The sequence below is a fragment of the Anneissia japonica genome, unplaced genomic scaffold, assembly GCF_011630105.1.
Source record: "Anneissia japonica isolate Jap-2015-1 unplaced genomic scaffold, ASM1163010v1 scaffold1005_len2656397_cov198, whole genome shotgun sequence".
Classification (NCBI taxonomy): Eukaryota; Metazoa; Echinodermata; class Crinoidea; order Comatulida; family Comatulidae; genus Anneissia; species Anneissia japonica.
In genome coordinates, this window is record NW_022683792.1 from 222879 (window position 1) to 245152 (window position 22274).

Consider the following 22274-nt stretch of genomic DNA (forward strand, 5'->3'; position numbering starts at 1 on the left):
CACACACACACACACACACACACACCCACACACACACACCCACACACATACATACATACATATAATAGCTAAAGTGTTCAGCTACCCCTCTGAACCCCTTCTTATCGGACGGAGACACCTCCTCCCAACAGCTTCCGCAGACACTTGGAGGTACACATATACCTAAAGCCCCCCTCCCCACTAACCAAAACTTCTGGATCCGCCCCTGATTTTATAAGATCAATGAATATACAAAACAATCATACATTTATTTGCCCAAATGTTTCTTCTAATACTACCCAACTTTTCTATCATTTTCACACGTCAAACTTGCTCTTTTAAAATTTTGATATTTAAAAGTGTTAGCTACCCTTGAAATGTCTTTGCAGGCTTCGTAGTAGATCTCGTTTCCCTCCTGAACAGCGACTAGGTTTTGTTCATGTGCATAGCGGGCGCTGTTTATTAAAGTCATCCAGCAACCTACGCTTCCTTTTCCATCCAAGAAGTGGCTCAGCTTGCCTTCAATGAATATCTGAATTTATATTTAAAAAAAGACGGGTTAATGCATTTAAAAATATTGTAAGCTATCGTAATTATAACCATGCGTGTTATTGTTAATGGAGTCCATCCTTTGTTTTAATCCTCAGTATCTAAATTGATATGCCTAGATCAGTAGGCCTAATGCCTACTATTTTTTAAATTAAAATTTAGCGTAGAAAATATGTTGTAGGCATGAAACTAGGCGTACTTAAGCTTGTTTAATTTTCAAAAAAACAATTTTGAAAGCAGAAATGGACACAATCTGACAGTGGGATTTATTTAAGTTGTCAACTGACCAGCGTGACCACTGGCTGGAATGAAAATTCCTAAGATTGAGTCTTAGAATTCCCAAGTTAAAAATCTCAAAATTCGCAAAATACATATAGACATTTTAAATTCCAATTTTATGACTCTTTCAATAAATTTCATACTGTAATAGTTAAACTGTATAAAAAAAAATCAGAAGTTGGGGGGAAAGGTGCCTTATATAAATTAAAATCATATAAATAAAAATGACAGGGCAATTGTCGTCATTTTATTTGTATTACACAGAAAATATTTCAGCAACATATAAAAATCACACTTTTATAGAAAAAAGGGTGTATATTTTGTTCTATTTTCGGGAGGCGTAAGCTGGTAAAGCATTTTTTATTAATTTGATTGAATTCAACTGCCAAACTAAAAGCATTTGCAAAGTATGAGACGGTGCGATTTACTGGTATCTAGGTGCAATATTCTTGCTCAGCTTGTTCAGCCCTATAACGTACTTGTCTAAAGCAAACAGCGTATCTGGCCGTGGTCAAAACTGGAGATTTAACATAAAAATGAAATACACCCTACTTTGGAAAAGGATGAAAATGGTTATATCAGAAGAAAAATAAAAACTAGCCTACTCAATTTATAATAGGTCTTTGATTTTGAACATTCCAAAATTCCATATCTGTCAAAGAATCATAAGATTTATTTAAAAGTTAACAAAAAAATCCCAAGATCAAAGGTATCATTAAAAATGCAAAGATCTTGAGTTTAATCTCAAGCAGTGACCACATTGAGTACGACATCGCAAATTAAATTTCACGGAACGCCGCCCTCTGCGTCAATGTGAAGTCGAATTGGAAAACAGTTTTTCATTATAGGTATCCGGGTGTCTAAAAATGACCAATGTTTGTTGACTCGAGAGGCGACTTAGAGCTGAAACTCGTGATGCGGCGATGACTCGAAATTTAGGAGATCATCCATAATAGTTTTGAAAAAAAAAATTAAATAAATCATGATAATAATTCAGACACAACCCTCTACGAATAAAATGTGTCTCCTTCTCACTAACTCACGTGTGTGTACTGCTGAGGAGAAAGGGCTTATTAGGCTACTTACAACTTACCTCCCACATACAGCTGTTATCATCCGTCGTTTTTATTTCGCTAGGATGTACAATTTTCCCACGAAATGGTCCAAATTTGGCAGATTTTGGAATTACTGTCTTATCGCAGAAAACGCCATGGTGAATGTTACCGCCAAACATAGTATGCCTGATGATAATTCCTAAAATAAAAACAAGGGTTAAATATTACTAATTTTATTTAATTATTTTAATTATTAGTAATAATAGTATCGGTTTATGTGGTCTTGCAATCTTATTTATTTTATTTCAAGCATCACCCAACAGCTACAGTAAAGCCAATTACAGGATGATTCAAATACATATAAACAATATAAAAAATTAATGTACAGCAGCTTTCATCACAGAAACAGTACAGTTATCTACGTATTACATAAAGAGTTAACTATAGCTTATGTTTACACTAAAATAATATAATAATAATTCACATGAAATAGGTCTATATTATTTTTATTTTGTGGGTTTATAACATGCATAAATGCCTACTTACCCGAGGGTAAATCCAGTTTTGTCATATCGATATGATTTACTGCAGGTTTGGATACATGAAGTTTTCGTATTACTATATGGAAATGATAATAATACAAAAATATTCATAATAATAACAATTAAAATCATCACAACGTAATAATTAAGAAAGCTTTGAAATAGTAAATAGTGATAAACTGATCATTAATATAGCACTATTCCATAATGCACATTTAAATATACCGTGCTGTACCATTTAGTTATAAGACATGCAGATTCTCAAATAATATAATGCAATAACAAGAAAATTTTAACAGATGAATAGAGAGTTACACTTTTGATATCAATAATATATTAACATGTTAAAGGAAACAGAAAGTAATGAACCATTATTAATTATTGAAATGTAAATAGGAAAGTGTGTAATGTAAAATCACGGCAACTCGATTGTACATAAGGTTTGAAAAAGGCTATCGATCTGATACGGTATACATTGTCTTTGATATATAGGGCTATGTTGACATATACGATATACATTATATAACATAACATAACATAATATAATATAGCATACCGGTAACATAATGTAATATAATATCCTTAACATATCACATCATATCACACAATTATGCCTATATAAATAGAATAATATAGCATAAATAGCATAATATAATTATACGTAGATGGCTTGTCAAGTGCAACATTTCGTTTCATATTCCAGATTACAATAAAATAGCTTGAATTATCTTGGATGATCTAGCTAAGTGCATCATTTAAATTAAAGATTGTGTAAATTAAAGCACTCAATTGGGCACGCAATAGACACCACAAGTTAGTTAAGTGTTACATCAGTATCGAAGACACGAAAACGTTAATATAGGTATGTACTCTTAAAATCGGGTTGGAATAGGGGATGATTGTTGCCGAGTCTCTATTCTGATCTGGGCCAAATGGAAATTTAGATTTGAAATATCATCAGATATCAGGCCTTTCAAAATCACGGATTCCCCGGGCTATGATTATGGGTACAATCAAGGGCGTCGATTCGTTGTGAAAAGTGGGTGGAGGCGGGGAGACGAATTGCAAAATAAGGAAAGTCTTGGGCCGCAGATACAACCCTTTACGGGGACAGGGGGCCGGTATGCGCCCTAGGCAAATCCCCCGGAAAGTCTGGCGTCTATATCTAATTAATTTTAAGGAATGCAATTAAAATTTATTTCCACACTACATTTTCAAAATACTGTGGTGGGTCCAGGAATTCCAAATAGAGGGGGCCCAGGAAGGGACCTTTACAGATGGAGTGTAGACCACCTCAGCCCTACCATGGTTGGAGCTGAGATAAGAAAATTTATGATTATGGTACCTCCAGTTGGCCGGAAATTGCACTCTCAGACTTAAATTTTAATATAATTTTCTTTTTTCTCCACTTTTAAATTTTGAAAAAAAATTAGGGAGGGTAGGCCGGCTGAGGCCCCTTGAATCTGCCACTGAAATCTTCATCATAATGTTGTTGTTTTTTTTTTATTTATCCTGGCAATCATAATCGTGCCCGCTTACATACTTCGTGCAAACTAACATTCATAAAAATAATGATTTATTATCTACTGATTAGCTTGTGACGTATTCCAACCATGAAAAACAAATGATAAACCATGTTCCTTCATGGATAAACTTAAACAAAGTCACTCCAATTTTATCTTTGTATGTACTTTTAAAATCATTCAAGAGGTTTTCCTTTCCTCCTCTTTTTGAATTTTACTTTTGTGCGAGTGGTATAGCGACTACACTGTGAGTGGAAATGCTATCGTCTAACTTAACATCAAACAGGATTAAGGAGATAGGAAGCATAAACAACATTAGTTAGCATTTTAATTTCACAAGCATAAAAGGTGATTTACTTAATTCATCATTATCATGACAGGGGTGGATCTAGAAATTTTCTGACAGGGGTAGGGGAAAATATGTAGAAGACACCCACCTCAGCCCTACCATGGTTGAGGCTGAAAAGTGAGCAAATTTTAAGAATATGCCCCTATAAACGCTCAGAAATGAGACTCTCAGACTTTAAAAATGCTTTTTCAATGCAGTCTCCTCGACAAAATTATTGACTTTTCCCGATGGGAGATCTGCTCCCCTTCCTTCGGAATTTATAACAAATTTTAAGAATATGCTCCTCTAGATGCTCATAAATGGCACTCTTAAATGGTAAAAATGCTTTTTCAAAGCAGTCTCCACAAAATTTTTGACTTTTCCCGACCCCATCCCCACTGAATTATTATGATATATGTCCTACAGTTAATGTCAGAGACATTATGCTGTTATGTATAAACAAAGGCTCAAAGCCCTTTTAGATCAGGGTGCTATAGCGAGGAGCCTATGTGTAGAGTCACGACAGGGACCCCCTAAGGGTAGGTGGGCCGGACCACCACAAGAGATCGCATACGCGTTACGCCACTGAGCATGGTTAGCTGTTCTAGCTGGGCACACTACATTCCGTTAATGCGGCTAAAAAGCCCCTCTTAGGTCTCCACCTATATTTACATCCTGGTTTATGAATTCGTTGGAAAAGGTAACGTTGTGTTCGCCGTCAATCAATAGAAAATTCAAAATTAGTGAGTGGTAAAATAATTGAGCTCTCCTTTCGCCCACTGCTGCGACCGCCGCTGAGCTCGTGGATACACTTCTTTTTGTTCCTCTTTCCTCCCTTCAACTCTTCTCAATTTTTTTCTCTCTCTTTTTATTTTTCTGCGGGACTGACGGTAGGGTGAGGTGGGACACGGGTCCCCCATGACCCATGTTGGATCCGCCCCTGCATGATGTCATGTCGAGATTGCGTCAAGTAACACCGGAGTTGGTAAACTTGTGGTATCACTACTTAAATATGTCGAAATAGACAGACCTATCCGTCTCAAAGTCTGTATAATTATTGTTTAATAACGGCTATATAAAATTCAATTCTTCTGAAATCAGGAAAACAGGAATCTATGTATGCAAAAATTATTGAACACTAGTAGGCCTATATACGGGCCTTAATAATATACAAAAGGAATATATCATTTATAGTAGAAATTGTGCACTTTTGAGTTCGTAAAAATGTTTTTAGGTTTACACTCTTCCAATTTTAACAACGTACAGTACATTGTTTTCATACTAAATTTAGCCTCTGATACATCCATAAAATCGATGGAGTGGTTACTGAGATCATGCAGGAATTAGTTTATGGTTACGAAATGCGTTTTTACTCAGTAGGCCTATTAGTCCGGAAATAACCACCGCACATTGAACAGAGCGCAAGTGAATATAGACAAAATTCAAGACAGTCATTCGTAATTGTCGTTGTTCTTTCAACTCGCTTTGAAAATTAGGGTTTTAACTATAGAATATTGGTGAAAAGTAGTGGGGGACAATTGATATGATGTCCCCCTACTTTGAAAAGTGAGGGGACGTGTCGTCCCTGTCCCCCACTGATCGACGCCCATGGGTACAACGGTAGACCACTTCATTTTACCAGAACGCAAACAAAGAATTTGAGAGAGAAATGTATTGCAGATTTATTGTTGCAATAATATATATAGGCCTACCTTAAATCTCTTTAAGTTTAGACTATCATTATTACACGATGAACCTAAATGGGCCTACTCGACAAATTATCACAATCATTTTAGATATTAACCTACAGTGACAATTATAAATGTAAAGACATGATGGTTTGCAGGTTACTATACATTATAGAAGCTCCTTGTAGAAATTCATTCTGACAAACATTTTACAACTATACAGACTTTTGTAACTAGCTTAACTATTGAGATGATTACTTAGGCAAAGTACGTAAGTTTGTTGTACAAATACGCCTCGAGGGCCATTGGGCCTTGTTCTGTGTAAATACACTGTGAGCGAAATCGTGCTTTGAATCGAACACGCGTGGATAGAGCAGGCATGGTGTGAGGCAAGAATGGTTTCTCCTTTGGAACGCCCGACACACAACAAGAGTGTAAATACTCATTATTTAACATAATTGTGTCTTTTGAGAACTTCTTATAAACTATTAGACAAACGGTTCACCGTGATATTCTCATCTAATTGTCGAGAACTTCTCTCATTAACACACCTTTGTCGCTACAAATCCTGTACACAAATAAAGTATCTGTGGTTGAACCCTTTTAAACTAATATTAAACAGATTCGTGGCTCACTCATGTGCGAGTCACGTAGCACGTCGTACTATTCAGCGTCACTATCAAATCAATATAAAATTTAATACTCAGCAGAATTGACTGAAACATCATTGCCGTGTAATATTTTTTAATTAATAAAAGGTCTTTATATATCAAATTTATATTCATGTTACTTTTTTGTCAATTTTAAATTATTTAACTGCGAAATGTTAAGTATATACAGTAGTTAGTTACAATCTATACATTATATATATATATATATAATTATTTTAAATATTATTATACAAATAGATTTATAAATAAATATATATATATATAGTACAGATATATAGTATAGATTTTATTTCAGATCTAAATTAAAAGTTTTAAAAAACACGATGTTAAAGAACAAAGTATTCGCCTTGAGCTTTATCCTTTTAAAATAATATATTGTATAATTTTGTATCCACATTTAGTATGTGTGTGTATGTATGTATTTCTCGAAAGATGTACTGGGTTCTTTAAAGTGCACATGAGCATTTGCGTACACTGGGCCTACGGTTTATAGTCCTTATCCGAGAAGACTTGTTCCACCACCAGAACTACAGTATAGGAGCTGTCTCTTATACACATCTAGATGTGTATAAGAGACAGGCTATATACAATTAACGTACTTTTTTGTTGTTTAGGAGACGATTTTCATTAAAATAATCTCCAAAAAGAACATGGCAGCGGCCACATTCGATTATGCGCTGGCCAGGCAGCAATATTCAGTGAGTTTACTTTTGTCTGTTTGGTGTGCCAGTGAATCAAAAGGAAATTTTTATTCTTCAATCTGATGAGAATTTTATTTTATCAATGAACTTAAATGTAGTGATTTTGGCTAGACCTCGGCTAGGCCCTAGGCCTCTCTAGCTAGGCCTAGAAGACTAGTCCTAGCCAGATGTGTATAAGAGACAGATATAAGGAAGATCTAGTGGACTATTTAGCTAAGGTGTGTGCATAGGCGACAAAAGGTTCCGAATTCGAAGATTCTTCTTCATTAACATTCATAACTTAAAACATTAAATTTAATCTATTCTGAGATTCTTATTTATCAACATATCAAAACAAGAAAATAAAATGGTAAGATTACAATGGAGTTTATAAAAAGGAATCACCATAGAAACTATATACAGCTCTGTAATTGGCGACCGTAGATGAAAATAAAAAAATGTTGGCTTATAATCTATAAAATGAATGTAATACAAAAATAAAATAATAATACAAAAGCCTCACTTAGTACAGCTATATTTACGTTTGATGTACACCTATTAGTTTGAAAATGTGGAAAGCACAGTTAAAATTTACCACGAAATTTATCCTATAAACATACGAACGTTTTGCCTTACACCGTTACCAAGTTAGAATTGGAAAATAGTATACAAACTAGTAGTAGTGAGGGTCAAAGAATCAATAAAACGGACCAATAGGAAGCAGTAAAGATAACCAACAAGCAAGTACTTTAGCAATTGGCCTATTACAAGCCAATACTCTTCTTAAAGTCCGGTTGTTATGACCACAAGTTATCCTAACTGCATGTTTCGTAAGGGTAAACTGTAATATGTACCGTATTCTTTAAATTGACGTTTACCTTCATAAATTCTATGACAAAAACGATACATTATGTTTGTATCATAATTATACCTTTATAAAATAAATACTTATTTTTCATTACATATATAAATATATATAATTGTATATGTATACTTTTTAATTCTTTTACATATATACAATATTACACGTATATATACTATATTATAAACTTATACATATGTATATATATAGGCCTAATATATGGATCAAAGTATGTAAATATAGTAATTAGTACCGGTATGTATTATGTACGGTACATAATTGTAAGGGCTAAAGAAGAGGAATTATTATTATTATTATTACTATTATAATTATTATTATTATTATTATTATTATAAAACAAATATGTTTAATGACATAAAGATACGACTGAAGCCTAATAAGCATTTCGTTTCCAAAACAGTCATAACACACAAAAACCTATGCTTACACGACACAATAACAACGTATACACGATTAACTAATGAGCAGCATGGATACACTAATTAAGCTCAAAATAGTAGGCTTCAAAACTTCTACAATATTATAATCAAAGACAGAGATATTTTTTTTTCGTTTGGAATCTTTGCTAATTTGATATCAAAGCGGGTTATTTTTAAATTATAATATAATATATAAATAAAACAATTTCAACAAAATTTCAAGATTCTATCCGCTTTGCAATTAGTTAAGAACTTAATTACGTTAGACGAAGTAGTATTTTCATTTTTATTATTGTATACATTTTTCCATATTTTATGTAATTCTTTAATTGTTATTTTATACTACTTCATCTTTAGGCCTTTTCATTTTCAAGAGCATTTCAAGTTTTCCTAAGGGTTTTCCTATCACATTACATTTCATTATTGTGTTTAAGAAATAGAAAAAAATGAATTTGAATTTTGAATTTGAATGGAAAAACACCCAATTCCGTGATAATATACTATAATTAATTTTTAAAAAAATTGAAAAAATATATATTTGTCCCCAGTGGTATTGGAAACCAAGACCATTCAATTACCATTTCTTTCAGTATCTCTATCAATCTAGCAATGAGGCCAATTTATAGTGTACTCTAATTCCTACTTATCTATGAAAGCGCATTTTCCCCAAGGAATTGCCAAATATGTGTACTACTAAAATATGTTTAACTGTTGCTTAAACTGTTGCTAAGTGTAAGGCCAAAATGGTTCAGCCAATGTTAGGAGAACGTTCCTTATTCGATTTACCCCAAATAAATTTTAAAAATAATCAGCAACTTACGGTGGAAGTAGAGACATTTAAACTTGATTCATCGAACAACCTGTTGAAATAATAATAGCAGTGCCCGACCGTAAAAGCGTTGATATTCTCGAGCGGAGGTCTTGCGTTAGAATGACGCGCATACGTGTTGATAGTGTTCGATATCATGAAATTAGAACACAAACCAAATACATCTTAGGTTGCCGGCTTTATATAGGAATCGGAAATCTTGCCATATAGAAACTCCAAATAGAAGAATATCGGCGCATGCGCATAGAAGGTGGATTTTTATCAGATAGATAGTAGAGATGTAGGCCTATGAGAATAATTCCGAAGTTGAGTACAACGTATGTACACAGCAGTGGTAGATATTAGCTTAGGGCAAGATTGGTCCAAGTCGGCTTTAATTGTCCCTCTCCTGACCGCAAAAATTGCAACAATTTGTTACGTTACTATGTCGTGGAGGAGGCTTTTTTTAGACAATGCCAACGATTAGCATTTTAATTGATATCTTGTCCCAGCTATTTCTGTCCACCACAGACCTTGATAGTGCACAAAGACATGCTTAGTGAGGAAATGGACTTTCCTAAAAGAATTCGACATAACCCTATGGTAGGCAAATAGTAGCACTATTCAAAAGAATCTTAATCTTAATTATAGATGTTTTTTATTATAAATCTTTCGACCTTATTAACGCTCTAACATAGTAACTTCACCCATCTATGTTAATCAGTGTTTGTATGTATTTTACGCGATTTCATTTAACGTTTCAACAGCAAGCCTCTCGACCTCGAGGTTAAGACTAGGACCTGCGGTTGTATTAATGCTGTACATAAGATGCACCAGACCAAAATCCTACCAAAAAACCCTTTGAAGGATAAAGAACTTTAATTCGGAAGTATTAGGTGCATATCTAAAAGAAGAAATAAAGGTTCACGAATATAAGTTGATTTGTGTTGGCTAGATTTCAGTAAGGATTTAGTCTACTTATGATTCAATAGGTGGTTTACAAAATTACAAAATTGATGTGTATTATTGACCTACTCAAACCAGGGGTGGCGCCAGGACCTGCCCGACGGAGGGGCTAGAGGCCCCGACGGGGGGCCTAGTGGAGCGAATCGAGTCTCACTTGGGGGTCCAGGGGGTGAAGCCTCCTGGAGGCCACGGATATTTGATGAATTATGGCGAATTTTTATTACTTATTTGATAGGCATCGAGTTACTATAATATGACTTCATGTAGGCTATGCTTTCTAATGTTGACATCAGCTTCCAAAACCAAAACATTTTGAATAAAGCAAGAAACAAAGTGTATGCTATGTAACCAACTAATTTATTTTCAAATCCTCATTCTTGAAAGTAAAATTCTATATTTTGGAAATTTTGTATGAAATCTGTCAACCACGTTGTCATGGTCGAGGTTGCTTCACCTATCACGATGTATTCCAACCATCATGAGGCTATCTAAATGAGCATTTGTCATAACATAACGCAAATTATTTTTAATTAGTCTCATTGAATTATTATTATTATTATTATTATTATTATTATTATTATTATTATTATTGTGGTTGTTGTTGTGATGAAAAGTTAACACAAACGATATGGTGGTTAAACGAATATTACATGTAAATATTTTTTTTTTAATTTGTTTGTTCCCCGACAAAATCTATCGTCTTCCCCGACGTGGGGGCTATGCTTCCCCGACGGGGGGCTATAGCCCCAGGCCCCCCCCCCTGGCGCCACCCCTGACTCAAACGAATAATCATATTACATTCTATTGTAATAACAACAATAACAATAATAATAATATATAATAATTATTATTATTATTATTAATACTACTATTATTATTATTATCATTTGTATTATTATAACAAAACAAACTATACAAATATTAATGATTATTCTTATTATTATTCTTATTTTTGCTGTTGTTGTTATTATAATGCTACAAAATAAACCTAAAAATAAAATTAAGTGAAGCGTTAATACAATTGCATACTAAATTAACGACAATAATAACTAAATAACTGCAAAATGAGCAGTGAAAATAAATAATAAAATAAGGTAGACAGAAAGTTTGTAGATACAAATATTACGAGTATTTTGAATTACCAGGGAAATCTGCAGCTTAGTTTAATGATAACATTGTCATCTCCATTATTACATTCCGAAGTCGTTAAGGTAATATTCTGATAGATTGGAAAGCAGACGCATTATATTAATTACGATATTATTTATTGATAAAACTAACACTTGAAAGATGTTTCATCGTCCGCAAACCAAATTGTCATTGGTAGTTTGAACATGCATGGATCTCTAACCAAACATACTTCAATTGAAAGACAGTCTCATCTTCCCAAGATAATTCTAAACTACTAAATTATTAATTAGAAATAGGGTAGTTACCTTGTAATACCAATGATAACTAATTTCAGCGAAAAATTGCATCCGTTATGTTAATAGTGAAGGATTAGAGCAGTAGCTGGATGGTTAAGCGTGCCTTTCAATCCAAATGTACTGGGGCCCTTTTGAATGGTGGACTTAAAGAGCGCATGGAACCTCTAAGCGTTTCACATTATTACCCCCAGTCATTGGATTAAGCAAATGGAACACAATACTTAGCTCCCGGGGAAAATTCCATAATGTTGCAGCTGTAATCAGCGCATTGTGTGTTTGATCCTATGCCAGGTACCCACTTGTACTCCTGGGTCGAGAGAGACAACCGCAGTAAATAAAAGTGCTTTGCCTAAAGACACAAGAGAAATGCACAACGAGGGATTGAACGTACGACCTCAAGAGAAGCAGAACCGCAACCAGTGAGCCAAGCCGCTCCTACATTTTTGTTAATCGATGTTTTGTCAGTCGATAGGATTTTTTAATTATTAAAAAATCAAATTCACCCTCTAAGACTTATAACGATACTTGATTTATGTTAGAGCATTATAGGTGTATAAAGTGATTCAATTCTCGATTTGGCAATAACCATATTTAAGTTGATAATGTGATATCCAATAATAATATGAATAACAATAATACAATTCGCCCTTTCAGACCACCTTCGGGACCCGAACATTTGGGGTGATCTCAGGGTTCGGTCTACAATTAAATACCATGGCTAAGACTGGTCTCTAAGCAGCATCATTAGAGGGTAATCACAACCGAAATCGTAAATGAAGAGCAAGCACAAACTGTGGTCTCCAAAATCAGCATAATTAGAGGGTGATCAAATCTAAAAACCTTTGAAGACAAAGTCCATGGAAACTGCAATAGTCTCCAAAATTTAGCATTTATTCTATCCTAAATTAATTGAATATTCATTTCCTTTAAATTCGATTCTGTTCTCGGTTTATAAATGTTCGGTTTAAATCATTAATGTATATTTAAGTTTTTTTAGTAACTGGATCTAAATGAATCATTAACGAAGCTAAGTTTTTTAGCAACTGGAACCAAATTTAAACATATCTTTTATCTTAACGAATTGAATATTTATTTCCTTAATTTGATTCCGTGTTCAGTTTGTAAATGACTGAATAGTTAATGTAGTTAATGTTTTTAGCAAGAACCAAATGAATCATTGAAGTAGTTTTTTCCGAAACTGGATCCAAATTGTGTATGTCTAATTACGCATTACAATATCTTAAATCACATCATTTTATGAAAATGACAGATGAGTAATTTAATCATTAAGCAAGTGTTCTTCACAACTCTAAAGCGAAATGGCTGTCAGGTACAATATATTATCCCTCGCACGTAGACCTATTATAGGGTTACCAACCGAAAAATCGTAATTCATCGTCACTTATTTTCCTATATCTTTGGGAATGCACTATACCCTCCCGCTGTCGCTCTCGATCCTAGAGTATATTGGGGAACCTCGGTCCGAATGACAAAGAGCAATATTATGTAGTACTTACTACACCAATAAGCTGAGTTTGTGTTCATTACTGTTTAAATAACGCATATACTTGTTGCATAGGCCTAGTATTATTGAACCACGGGAGTATATATATTATAATGTTAATAGATATTTCAGCTAGAATTTTTGATTAAGGCTTCCAGCTTCCTAATAGTCAATTAGGTGGAAATATCATCTACTTTAACAGCAATTCATTGATACATTAACGACGCAAATATCGAATTAATTGTAATTAGAAGAGGAGATACTCATGTATCAAATAAAAAGACAGTATCATCACAACTCATGTCATTATCTGAAATGACGTTTTATTGGTTACTATCACACACGTGAAATGTAGAATTATAACACATTATGATAGGCTTATTTGCTTGTAGCCATTAGCTGTGGTTATTATCCCTACCAATATCTAATAATTCTGTATATTGATTTTTTATTATTATAGCCCTCACGTTGATTACCTCTTTCAGTGTCAAAACTCAATAGTGTACACATTTTGTTTTCGCAGTGAAACATAACATATCTGAGAGAACAAAGTTCTATGCTATAGTTACAGGTTGTTACACTAATATCGATTAAATGATTAAATTGTCGGAGATTCCGGGGGCTTCGTCCCTCGTCCCTCCACCCGCTTGCGCTCCAGTCGGGGACATTGGACCCTCGCCAAGCATACCCTGGCATCACCACTGTATTGTCCTCTTTCAAATTAAAATTGGAATTTTTTGATGGGCCCCTGAGGATTTGCGGAAACCTCAGCGTCAACCGACATGTAACGGATAGACTATACAAACATTTGGAAATTTATTTAATTTCCCATGTAAAAATCTACATATTAGCCCTATATACGTATATATACAAATCATTAATACGGTACTTCTTTCATTGTTAATAGACAATAGCATAGCTTCTTTAAACTGTACAGTATGTTTGCCTCATCTCTGTACCACTTCATTGCACCTGATGAAGCCAGTGAGTAAATACTTAGTCAATAAAGTGCTACCAGTGTTTCATTTTACATACAAATGCATGTAACCCAAAATAAAAAGAGTTAGACCATAATTCAAATTCAAACAGGGGTGGCGGCAGGATTTGCAAATCTAAAGGCCGAGGTCTGTTTGGGTTTTTCCGGTGTCTGGCTACGTGACGCGTATTTAAACATTATAATCATGATATAATTTCGTGAGTAAAAGTAAACTTTGCTGATTGGCCTATATTCTAAAGAACACTGTCAAAATGAAGATGAAGTAAAAATTACGGAGAAAAAAGTAGAAACGCCTCTGATCATGCTAATCAACTAAATTGGTTGACAATACCAATCAGGCTACAAGTGTTTTTATGGAAAAAAAATTGACATCTATTGATCAGTTTATATGTCTTTTAGAACACCGTCGGATGGATATTTTACAGATTAAATGTGAAAATTAACAGACACTTTCAGCAACAAAAACAGAGAATCAAACCCAATGAAAGCTTTTAACTTAATGAAAAAATAATGTAGGCAATTTGTTTTAGATTATCTTGTAAATATTAGTAAAAGAATGCTTATCTTAAACAAAATGAAACAGCAACTTAATGGTACCGTATATGATATAATATCATTAATGTATTAACTGGATTTTTTTTCTTCTAGGATTTTTTTATTGGGTCTATGCTTAGGCCTATATATTTTGTTAGATGCACAGAAGCTGATATTTAGCATTATGTTGTATAGGCATGTACTTGTAACAAATGAAACATTTGAAAAATATTAGACTTGACTAAATTAATGGAGATAGGCTTAGTGATAAATATAGCCCCTATGTAATTTTTCACCACCCTCCATCCTACTTTTTTTTAAAGAGTACAGGTGCATTTGCATAATGTCTGTAATATTGAAAACAAATTGTTTATATATATATATAAAACAACTCAGAGTTGCAATTATTGTGAAAATAATAGATTTTAGAGTGGGAAATTAGAAGTGGAAATTTGATTTTTATGGTCAAAATAAGCGTTGTTAACGTATCAGTCTATGCAACATCATGAAATCCAAAAGTCACACCGAAACATTGTAGACCCCATTCATTAAGCGTGTGGTGTTGTGCCTAAAGATACTCTAGCTCCGTTTTGATAGTATTGGTACGCATTGTTAGGCACTCTCTGGTCCTTGAAACTGTCAATCTTTTGAACCATACAAGTATATAACCTTATATATGAAGCCAATAAGTAATTATAAGCCTGCCAATTTAAAGAGTCAGATAAAGCTTTCGATTCCCATCACGTACGATGCCTTTTCATCGCCTCAATAGCTTTTCATGTCTATCATTAGCTATCAGTCCTATTGCCATTGTAAATTATTTTTCTCAGCGAGTTAAGAGATTGACACAGTAATGCTTATCAATAATGATATCCGCCAAATCCCTGAGGATATTCAGAGAATGTTTAAATTACACAATATAATATAATATAATATATCGTAATGAGGAAATTAGTAGGTACACTTAAAGTTCATTTAAGTGAGTGTAAAAGATGCTTCAAGGGCAGCTTTTCGCCGCCTTAAAACTTTCAGATAACCGATTTATTACCATCAACTCTATAAAACCATCATTCTTATCAGTGTGTTTATGACACCATAAATATCTTGACGATCAAACAATTCATACGACAAAAACATAACCACTGTATTCACACCTTCATAGAAAATAAAAACCAAAATAATACTAATATTTCATATTTATAACTATTTTAATTTTATTATAAATATTTGCAACGAAATAATTAGATTAGGAACCATTTATTAAGTTAATTGTTACCCTGTTGGTTTTAATTAGCACCAAGAGATTCATAGGCCTAACTGTAAACTCGTACATGTCATTAACAATAACAAATTAAAAACATGAACATGTGTGCATTTGTGCAACGCGTTCCATACAAAAAAAATTGTAGACTAACGCCGGTGGCTATAATAATCTTAGGTAAACCCGATTAAGAAAACTTTTTTCTCCTCATGGACCGTCCAATATAACATCTTATTTTTTTTTTGCAAATAATGATGATGATGATAACAATAATAATGAAATAATAATATTAATGAAAATATTAATAACTTGTAGTAATAATAGTAGTACTAGTAGTAGTATTATGAAGAAGAAGTACTATTTGGCTCTGCATAATGTCTTATAATTGAACAGTATAAACAATTGTAGGCATATGCCTCTATTTAATATTTTGGCAACTAATTTCTGATAATTTGTAAACTTTTCAAAACAACAAACCATTTAATAAATTCATATAAAAAAACGAACTTCGTGTAATTTCACAACCATTTTGTCGTTAGTAAATAGTTTGTTATTTTTCAGACAGCTATAAGTAATGTACTATTATCCAATCAGTTAACAATAATATTGCTAATAATATTAACATAAACAAAATTAGGTCTAAGTTCTAGAGCGGGAAATGAACATCGATTACATATTCATAAATGATAGTAATATCAAAAGATCCAAAAAAAAGTTACAAAGTCCTCATTTAAAAAATAAAATTCCTAAAGTTGAAACTTTTCACACCAATCAACAATAGATCGTTTTTGTTGCAATGATGCAAACCTTCAAACAATATTTAATAATGCTTAGTGTGGAGATAAACGACTTGAAGGTTGTTTACTACAAGTACCCACAAGAGATAGCCTCTAGCTATACAGTAAACTTTCTTTACTGTTTTACTGTTATTATCTTGTAGCTTAGGAAAATAATTACAATACAGGTATCTGTAAGCGGTCAATTATTAAATATAAAGGCGTACGATAACATTATACACCCGCCCTTCTTCTCTCAGCTGAAAAGCTTAACGATTGTAGTACAATTTATAATGTTTTCACAACTACTGCTTTCTTGGATTATTTAGAACTTATCTTTAATCCTCGAGAGACACAAGCAATGTGCTAATAACATGTATGGTTACAAGTTCTAATTCATTATCGTGCTCGCTAAATTCATGTTTAGAGCGAAACCGAAGATACCGATATAGAGCCTGAGGGATTTTGACTGAAAGTGATTGCAATTATCATTTTATGTCACGCGCAAATAATACCGATTGATTGCATTAATTATGTCAAATTTAATTGTCGGCAGCCATACTTGAAGACAAACTCATAATCGAATGGGTTTTCAAGTAAGTCAAGCGATTGGTTCAATGGAAACATTGCCTTAAAAGACATAGTCATTGACCATTTTATCGAAACAGAAACATCAAGAATACTTCTACTGTTGGCCAATATTTGGCTATTATGTACTGCATTGTAATAAGGTGATATTATAGTGATCATTTTGTGAACTGCTTTACACTTTTAGAAAAAAAAATAGGACATATTAATATTTTATGTTTCACTTTCAGAATAGCTGTAGGCATAGCTGACAGTAGATAACATGGGACTAATGTACGGTATATAAATATGGATAGGCTTGTAACAACATAGTCATCCGATGGGCTTAGGTCAGTTCTTAATTTTTATTAAGACAATCATCAGAAGTATATACCTAAAGAAAGATAGAAGATCAGATGCTTAGCAGACATCGTTCTATTTTTGAAATACTTGGTGTAGAATGACCAATCCCCTAATACCCAAGCCAGCTGGGTCTGAATTGTACATGCTGGGTCTAAAAAGCAAACTGAGATGTACTAGTTTATAAACGGTCTTCGTCTATTGAGGCATAAACCGATTCATGCTTACAACCATCGATGTTTGGCGGTTTTTCTAAAGTAAAATATCGCCGTTCCTTGTCGCATTCTGCCTCGAGTTCAAGTTCTCGCTCTTTCTCCAAACACCTCGACGATAAATTAGAAGTTGTAACGGGAAGATCACTAGAAGCGTATGGATTACACCTCGGCGTTTGCAGGCAGTCCACTGATTGCAGTGTCGCTTCTTCGTGTTTCCCAGAGCCAGTCAATGTTTCTGAATCCTTCCTTACACCTTTCTTTAGAATTGCCATAACAATACAAAATATCGCAACCAAAATTGCCATGGACGCAAATCCAGCTCCTATGCCGAGAATAAACAAATCTTTGTCGGATTTATTGGTGGAAGGAGGCTTCATATTTGGATCTATCATTATGATGTTTGAGCCTGACTTGTTTAGGCCGAGTCCATTGAAACTTGTACAGGTTGCTATCTTTTTGTGATCCCCAAGCATTGCATTCTGAACAACAAGTGTTTTTCCCCCATCAAGTATTCTGAACCGACCTCCATCGTGGACCGGGTTCCCATCAAAACTCCATGAATATCTCTTAACTTTTGGTATCATATTCGATTCACATGAAAATGTAACATTAGCCGTTTCGTATGTTGGCTGTAGATTTGCTGTCACAATCACTTCTGAAGGTATTTTTAGTGGTGTAATTTCACACATATTTGACGTCTGCTGATCACGCCTTTCCTTGCATGTAAATTTTTGGTAGTTGTCCTCTTCTCTAACCGTTATTTCACCTAGCAATTTAGCCGTCTGGCCTTTTGTAAGGTCAAAATTCTCGGTGGCTATTGCCTGTGTCCTGGGCGATTTCCATACCAGTCGGAACGAATCATCATCTGTAATTATCTCCTTCTTGCAGTATAATATAACAATATCGCCTAGCTGGGGAGCAGGCGGGTCAGTCGAACAATGCAACTTACAACTAACAAAAGTTGAGAAACATAGAAATAATACAATACAAGTACCCTTAAACGTGGAGTACATTTTTTCTAGTAGGACTGCAAAAGCCTGGTTTAAAATAGACACGATTTTATACAGATTCGTTGCAGACGATATCAAGTCTGGAAGTACGTGGTTGAATAGCTTCCCGTATCCGCAGTATACCAAGCCTCTAACTTCCGTGTATTCACAAATCATCAACTTTAAAGGGAGCTAACAAAAGTGTAACTATTTTATTTTAATATACTCACGGTTCAGTTGTACAGGATTAAGTTGTATAAAGTAAAATATTCTTAAGACTGTGTATACTATTTAACACATAGGTCTATCATATATAACAAATGCCGTTTGGAAGATGGACCTAACTGTTGTTGCTATAATTTGAAAAAATTGTAATGATCCTTTAAACCAACACATTTTAACATTATTTAAACTTTCTACGTTTGTATAATACGTATACGTTTGTATATATAATCTTACTAGAAGATTTTTTTTTTCTGTGTCGACAAACATGACCCTTTTTTTTTTCCCCGTACATATTATGAGAAGGCAATTTATGTTTTATTGTTGAGTTCAAAAGCAGTAATTGGCTAGTAACAAATAAAATGAATAAAATTGATTTTATCGATAATTTGACCAAAGAACCCTTTAAATAAATTTATAAAATCGTGACCTCACAAAATCGGACTCTATTGACAGTCTTCGTAAGAGTATCCTCAATGTTGAGATACTGTCTATACTCAGTGTTTTCTTTATGACTTGAATGGTATTGCTTATAACGGAAGTGAGAATAAAAATGTAGGACTATAATATATTTTGATCTATTGTTATCTTCTTTAACGACAGTACCATGGATTTCCGCTCTAATGGCGCATCACTTACATGAGTGATTTACCATTATAAGATTTCAAAGACGTAAAGGTGAATGAGAAGGAAAAGGAGAAAGAAGTAGAAGAACGAGAAAAAAACGGCAAGACAGAAGAAAAAAGAAGAAAAGAAGAAGAAAGAAGAAGAAAAAGAAGAAGAAAAAGATAAGAAGAAAAAGAAAAAGAAAAAGAAAAAGAAGAAGAAGAAGAAGAAGAAAAAGGAACAAGAAGAAAAAGAAGAAGATTAAAATGAAGATGAACAAGAAAGAAGATGAAGAAAAAGAAAGAGTAGAAGAAGATGCATAAGGTTTTAACTCTTAATCCAAAAAACAAATCAAAAAGAAATCCGAATCCTGCCCTGGGGCTGGATGATCTGAAGCCGTGCCGATAAGTACAGTCTGAAGAGGCGGCGAATTTGACTTACCGCTCGGCGACTAATCAACCGTTATAATTATTACGTTAATATCAATTATCGATATTTTAATGAACCAATGTTAAAAAACACATAAATACTTAACATATGACAGCTGCTTTTGGAGGTGTTAAATAAAAGAATTGGGAAATAAATTTGAAAGGAATATCTATTCTCCGTTCATGCCTTATAAGTCGTTAAGCATAGAAAACATTCATATATTAATAGGAATACATTCACATAAATAAACCCAAGTCATCATCGCGACCCAAGTTTTTTAACTCATTTTTTTTAAAAAAAAACGGACAATTATTTTAAGTGAACTGGAAGACACCTAATAGTGATCAGCAATTACCCTGTGATGCCGCCTACTTCACAATACTTTTTTTTTTATATGTTTCCAACAAATTTGAATCACTACCGAAGAGTCAATTTGATACGAAAACTCTGCAAACGTTAGATGGCGCTATATATCACAGGTCTGAGTGATTTCCTACAATACCGCAGATTAAGTTGTTAGTCAGTACTTTATTTACTTTTTCATTGGACCTCAGTTGTAGCCTCAGATTGTACTAGATTGATTGATGTATCGCAATGAAATAACGTTCGTACTTTAAAATAGGTAGGCTTAAGCAGCTTAATAATAATTATCAACGTAATGTCGACCAGTGTAGTTTCAGCATAAACGATTTGGTCAACATATTGACAACATTGTACCCGCAAAGTATAATTCATTCTGTCTTATTACAGTGTGTGGTGAGTGTCTATGTTAAAGCCACGTTCCGAAGGAAAGCAATTTTTTGATAAGGTTTTTATAAGACCAAAAATGTTTTTTAACGAAAAACTTTGGAACGGTTAATGAGATACAGATATTTCAATATTAAAAACTGGAGGGAAAAGGGGAGTAACCACCCTTTTTCCACCATTGTTTCCTCCGGAGCCTTGCTTTAATAAAAATTCAAGTAAACTACTAGTACTGATTTAATTGAATTTCATAAGCCTCAGAGAGTTAAGTAAGACCTGACCTTGACCATAATGGGTTAATTCGTGATATTCATAAAATTATAGTGATCTGTAACGATGGTAGGCCTAGTTTATTACAGAAGGTGAAGGTAAATATTATAGTCGAATTTTTTTTTCTATGATCTCTAACTGAAAAAATGTATTCTACATCATCTACGCGAAATAAAATCTGTCACAACACATACTTATGTTAGTACTGATACCACTACATAGTTGTCGCAGATTAGTGCACAATGTAAATAATTCAACTGGTAGATCTAATTAGGTCAATGTAAGGGAAATGGCATAGTGATCAGATGTGGTTTAAAGTGGCCTAGGTTTGTACATGTACTTTTTTTCTTATAGTGGTATAAAAATGTACACTAGAGATTAACAAGTACTGTAGCATTACAAAGCATTGTTATAGGCCGCGTTATAAAAACAAATCTACCAAAAGACGGTGCACTATGTTTCCAGGAGGAAAGTACACATATGGTGTCAGTAAAACGTGTACCATATTGGGATTTGAACTCACAGATACTGTCATTTCCTTTACTAAGTGAGCATATGTGGTATACTACAGGTATTCATTTCAAAGTCATTCTTTTTTCTTCAAAGTACAATATATTTATGATAATTGAACGATACTAATAGTAACTTGGTTCTACCAAATTATTTTTGCATAATAATTAATACTTCTATTACAGTTGTATTACCCTAAAGGATCTCCACATGAAAGATATTTTTTAGTTTGATATTGTATAAAACATCAATAACAACTTCAGTTGTCTGTTATACCATGGTTATACAGATGACTTTTAAAGCATTTAAAGGAGTAGCCAACAGATACCAAAATGGTTGAATAACGAAATTAGGATATCATAACTTATATAATAGAAAGCCTTAGATAGGCCGAAAGGCAATTGATCAGTAGTAATAATTATGACATGCGTTTAGGAAGCCCATTACTTGATAGAACACAATTTTGTCAGAACCTTTTATTAAAAATCACTAG

General features: G+C 33.6%; 1 protein-coding gene across 1 annotated transcript in view; it reads right to left on the reverse strand.

Annotated features, from left to right (window-relative positions):
* LOC117102726 (PR domain zinc finger protein 14-like) overlaps nt 1–9869 on the reverse strand; it is a 12379-nt gene extending 2510 nt beyond the window's left edge. Inside the window, exons 1-4 of the mRNA XM_033243133.1 lie at nt 9417–9869; nt 2409–2480; nt 1901–2061; nt 310–511 (exon numbers count right to left, since the gene is read on the reverse strand). Of these exons, the coding sequence (XP_033099024.1) occupies nt 310–511; nt 1901–2061; nt 2409–2433 (388 nt within the window). The 5' untranslated portion in view covers nt 2434–2480; nt 9417–9869. The remainder of the gene's footprint in view (nt 1–309; nt 512–1900; nt 2062–2408; nt 2481–9416) is intronic.
* Between the last annotated feature and the right edge of the window lie 12405 nt (nt 9870–22274).